This window comes from Vigna umbellata, chromosome 7, assembly GCF_029865625.1.
Source record: "Vigna umbellata cultivar VRB3 chromosome 7, Vumbellata_1.0, whole genome shotgun sequence".
Lineage (NCBI taxonomy): Eukaryota > Viridiplantae > Streptophyta > Magnoliopsida > Fabales > Fabaceae > Vigna > Vigna umbellata.
Genome location: NC_142171.1, coordinates 7,424,488 through 7,430,020, shown reverse-complemented (window position 1 = coordinate 7,430,020; position 5,533 = coordinate 7,424,488). Strand labels below are relative to the sequence as shown.

At 42.3% G+C, this 5,533-nt stretch overlaps 1 protein-coding gene across 1 annotated transcript; it reads left to right on the top strand.

Annotated features, from left to right (window-relative positions):
* The first annotated feature begins 261 nt into the window (after window positions 1-261).
* LOC148195074 (uncharacterized) lies at window positions 262-2,253 on the top strand. The gene is made up of 2 exons (XM_088095076.1): window positions 262-306; window positions 379-2,253. Exons 1-2 carry the CDS (start codon window positions 262-264, stop codon window positions 2,251-2,253), a joined length of 1,920 nt encoding a protein of 639 aa, XP_087951202.1.
* Window positions 2,254-5,533: the final 3,280 nt, after the last annotated feature.

Sequence of the window (5,533 nt, the reverse complement as noted above, 5' to 3'; positions counted from 1 at the left end):
GCCCAGATTTTGGCGGCTCTCGAAGCCCTAAAGACTACGGGAGGGGCGACGCCTGCGCAAGTTGAGGGAAGTGCTCATTATTACCCTCCGGTGTTCAGTTCTGGGAGCCAATCTGTTCCGTTCCCAATGTATGGATTACCTCCAGGTTACACCCCACCGGTGGGAGAATACACAGAAGGGGAGCAGACTTCATTCTCTTTCCCTACCACTGCCAACGTACCGCCAATCAGTATTCAGGGACCTGTTGCAATGTCCGCACCCATGATAAATGAAGGAATGCATGCAGGCATGTCTGATGGAATACGAGTAACTCCGGTGCCGCCTGTGATTACCGGAGAGGGCTTTTCTACAGGGGCTGCACCACATACCTCGTTTCAGGGGGTAATTAGTAATGTTGATGGGGCAAAGGATAAACTTGAGAGCCTAGAGGCAAGATTGAGGGCTGTGGAGGGGTATGAAAGTTATGGATTCGGAGATGTTGCTAGATTGAGCTTGGTTCCTGGCGTCAAAATTCCACATAAGTTCAAGGCGCCAGATTTTGAGAAGTATAAGGGAAATACATGCCCAAAGAACCATCTAACCATGTTTTGCAGAAAGATGGCTGCATATGCTTATGATGAGCAGCTGCTCATTCATGTTTTTCAAGATAGTTTGGCTGGAGTGGCATTAAATTGGTATACCCATTTGGAGCCGGCTCGAATTCGTTGTTGGGCGGACTTGGCTGATGCTTTTGTGAAGCAGTACATATACAATACCCATGTTGCACCAGATCGTTTACAGCTGCAAAATATGTCAAAGAAGGACAACGAAACTTTCAAGGAATATGCCCAACGGTGGAGAGAGTTAGCTGCACAAGTCGAACCACCTTTGTATGATAGAGAAATGGTGGAAATGTTTGTGAACACTCTCCAGCCACCATTTTACGAGCACATGGTCGGGAACGTGTCTGCCAATTTCGCTGATATTATTATAATAGGCAAAAGGATAGAAATTGGGGTTAAAAGTGGGAAAATTGCATACAGTTCGCCCGCAACTGCAAATTACAAAAAAACCAACTTCAATGCGGGAAAGAAGAAGGAAGGGGATGTGCATGCGGCATCAGCAATGCCTGTATGGAGAGGTCAAGCTCCCGCTCATAGCTTCCGACCATACTTGGGGCAACCCCCTCTTGCAGCTAATGCGGCGTTCGCTCATCAAGCCAGGCCTCAACAACAACAAGGGTATTATCAACCGCCATTGCTCCCAACTGATACTTGGAGGGCTGGGGCAATTGCAGGTCCAAATCAGAATGCGGGCCAAAATACTTACCCAAGAAGGAACCAATTTGTTAATTTCACCCCTATCCCTACAACTTACACAGAATTGTTACCCCAACTCGTCCAAAGGGGTTTGGTTGCTATTTGTCCAATGAAGCCCATGCAACCTCCGTATCCCAGGGGTTATGATGCAGAGGCCAAATGTAGTTACCATGGGGGAGGTGTTGGTCACTCAACTGAGAGGTGTCTGGCTTTTAAACACAAAGTACAGACTCTAATCGACTCTGGGTGGTTAAAGTTTCAAGAAGATAAACCCAGCATTGAGACTAACCCACTTTCTGGGCACGGGAGTGCCTCGACGAATGCCATCGAGGATGGCAAATATGAGTTGATAAGGGACGCGGGTGGAATCCGAAGTTCCAGAAAGTTTATCTTCAAGGCGCTGATAAAGGTGGGCCTTTTAAAAGGTGATTATGACGAGGATGTAACATGCGCGCTTCATCCGGATGATGGGCACTCTATTGAGGAATGTGGTGAATTTGAGTATGTTTTGCAAGACCTGCTGGATCGGGGTTTGATGCAAGTATGCTACAAGGATAAGGAGGGGGAAGTGTTTACACAGATTGGTGGAGAATCCGACGTAACTCTGCCTGAGCCGTTGGTGATCCATTTCACTAGAACCACCCTTGCGCCAGAGGCTGAAGAAAAGTCGTCTGTCATCATCCGGGCGCTGTCTCCCTTTCCTTACAAAACGAGAAGGCTGATGGAAGAAAGGAGAGAGTGCGGTCTAGCTCGTGTAGAAAGGTGTGAACCCAGGGTGGAAAAGATTCGTATTCGTGACATCAGGGAAAAATTTCGTAGTGCTGGTTGGATCAACACGGGCCATATAACAGCCATGGAGGATGAAGATAGCTTTGAATGCTCAAGTTTCGTGCGGGCCGGCTCCCCAGATGCACCACTCAACAATTGGAACTCTGAGTTTACCCGTGATGCTTAATTTGAATAAAATGTAATAGTTTTAATTAATCCTATAGCTTCACCCGGGGCTTTAGGATTCATGACTTACGGGTTGACGTTTAGTTTTGTGCTCAGCGTGATAATCGAATCGTGTTTGTTTTTATCATCATTTCGCATTAGTCATCTTTTTTTTTCTTTTTTTTTATTTATTCCTTTTGTTTTTTCATAAATTTAAATAATGCAGATGTGACAATGAAAGTTTTGAAAATAACAATGTCGATATTCCTAATTTTGAACACCCTATCGATAATACGGAAGATGATTATGAAGATAATCCGGAACCCTCTCCAGAGCTCTTGAGATTAGTGGAACAAGAGTCTAAAGAGATAAAACCCCATCTGGAAGAGGTTGAAGTACTCAACTGGGGGAGGAAGAAGAGAAAGGAAGTAAAAATCGGTACTGGCATGAAAAAGGAAGTGAGGAAAGGGTTGCAAGCGGTATTGAAGGAGTTTAAGGATGTGTTCGCTTGGTCCTACAATGACATGCCAAGTTTGGATACCAATATTGTGCAACACAAGCTCCCACTTAAACCGGAATACCTTCCAGTCAAGCGAAGAACTAAGAAGAATGAAAAATGCATTCGACAAAAGGGTGCATCCCAGAGAATTCCACGAAGGTGAGCTGGTGTTGAAGATGATCTTGCCTGTACAAAAGGATCATAGAGGCAAATGGACCCCGAATTATGAAGGGCCATTCGTAGTGAAGAAGGCATTTTCTGGTGGGGCACTAATTCTCACAAGGAAGGATGGAGAGGAGTTACCATTACCGGTTAATTCGGGTGCAGTCAAAAAGTTTTACACATGATGATTCCGTGATAGGGGATCAATATTAAGGGATATTGACATGATCTTTAAAGTTTGTTGTACTCTGCGTTATTTCATTCAATAAATACTGCATGGTTTCATTCATAATTTTTGTTTGCACGCTTCTTGAAATATTGCATGTCGCGCTGAGCTTTTAGGTAAATAAAGGAAAATAAAGGTAATGATAATTAAGTACACATGAGTAAAAGCATCACGGGTATATTCGGTGGGCACCAGCTCGTTCCTGAGGGATGTCGTGAAAGACTAAAAAAGGAGAGAATAAAAATGCACATGTTGAATTCATTGTCAATTAGGTTGTCTAGGGCATAGTACGTTCAAAAAAAAAAAAAAAAAAAAAAAAACACAATAACTAGAAATGGCAAAGATGCAGAGTCTTCTCCTAATTCAGAGTTTCGGGGGTAACCTATGTTCATTTCTCGTTAAAGCATCCGCTTTCTTATTGCGTGAACCCCTAACCTTTTCATTTCCCTTCAAAACAAAAGATTGTCGTGGATATAACACTGGGGCAGTTGTCATCATTGTGCCCATGCTCAATGATCCGTGATCGGGGAGCAAAAAGAAAAAAAAACAAACCGAAAAAAAAATGAATGAAGTCGATGTGTCAACCGCTATAGAATTTCGTCTCATGGTTAAGGTTGTGGAAAGCAAGTCAAGCAAGCTTCAGGATGACGTGTGGCCGTTTTTCTTTATCCAAATGATAAAAGAGGTTTAATCAATTGCACCCACTTTGAGCCGTAAGTCGTAATCATTTTTCATCACCCTAGACAAGGGTCATTTGCATATCAACATTAACCTAAAAGATACATTAAGGACATCCAAAATCAATGAGAAAATTGTTGTAAAAAAAAAAAATAAATAAATAAATAAAAAAAAAGCAAAAAAAGGAAGGCTACAACAGAGGAAACAAAACAAGTGACCAAAAGGGAAAGAAAGAAAGTAAAGGAATGAATGGAAAATAATAATAGAATGTCCAGAGTTTTAAACTCTTAGAAACTGGTTGACTCAGCACTTTGCAGATGATTATTGTTAAATTGGTTTAGCCGTTAAACACTTATTTGAGCTTTCATTATCCATTTCTTTCTTAACTCGTTTGCCTTTTAGCCACGTTACAAGCCGATTAAAGTCCACACCGACTGAAGATTGTTTGTCCTGGTCTTTCTTACGAACTTAACTCTGGGAAGGAATGATGTGGTGACTGATAACATCACTAGAAGAAAAGAAAGGACATTGAAAATGAAAAGTGAAAATACAATGTAAAGTCTCCCCGTCAATCGTCGTGTCAAGAAGGAATCCTCAACTGGGGCAATCCTTCCTACCCAAACCTTTTCACCTCCCCAAATCGTACTTTTGGTGCACAACAAAATTGGGGCAGTCTTGTGGGCCCTACATGTTTCTATGTTAACCATATCTCCCAAGATAAGGAGAACACAAATGTTAGCTCCACATACAATCATTCAGCTATCTACTTCTCGTCCCTATTTTTCCCTCACCTTCTCGGGTTTAGGCCAAATTGGATTGCAGGAAGCGATAAAGAGAACTTGAACTCATGGTTACACCCTTCTCTTTCTCATTAGAGGGCTCAATGTCTCCTGACATTTTATGATTACGTTTTGAACGTACATTAGGTTTGATGACAATGTTGACAATGAGTTTCAAACATGGGCAGTCTAATTAAGAGAGAGTGGCAAGAAAAAAAAAAAAAAAAAAAAAAAAAAAAAAAAAAAAAACAAACAAAGGTTTCATGTGTTTATTCATTCATGCACCCTCATGACATTACATCATACATTTCATAATAAGCAAGGTATTTTGTTTGAAAAATCCTTTAGGCACAAGAGAAGTTGTGAAAAGGTTAATACAACATTTGCTAAGTGTTTACCAACGTTTCAGAAAGTTTCAAATCCAAGTTTTCTTCTGCGATACCGACTCTCTGCTTCGCAATGGTCGAATTCAAGTTTTTCTCCTACGATATTGGCCCTCTGCAAGGCATTGGTCGAATCCAGTTTTCGCTTTATGGCCCTCTGCTAAGCAATGGTCTAATCCCATCTCGTTGTTGTATTACTGGCCATCTGCTCGGCAATGGTCAATTTCAGCTCGTTGCTCTGTATTGTTGACCCTCTGCGTGGCAACGGTCGAATTCAAGTTTTTCTCCTCTGTTATCGGCCCTCTGCATGGCAATGGTCGGATTCAAATTTCCGTTCTGTGAGTTTGACCCTCTGCGTGGCAATGGTCAAATCCAGGTTTTAGTTGTCTGTTATCGACCCTCTGCATGGCGATGGTCGGATTCAAATTTCCGTTCTGTGAGTTTGACCCTCTGCGTGGCAATGGTCAAATCCAGGTTTTAGTTGTCTGTTATCGACCCTCTGCATGGCAATGGTCGGATTCAAATTTTCGTTCTGTGAGTTTGACCCTCTGCGTGGCAATGGTCAAATCCAGGTT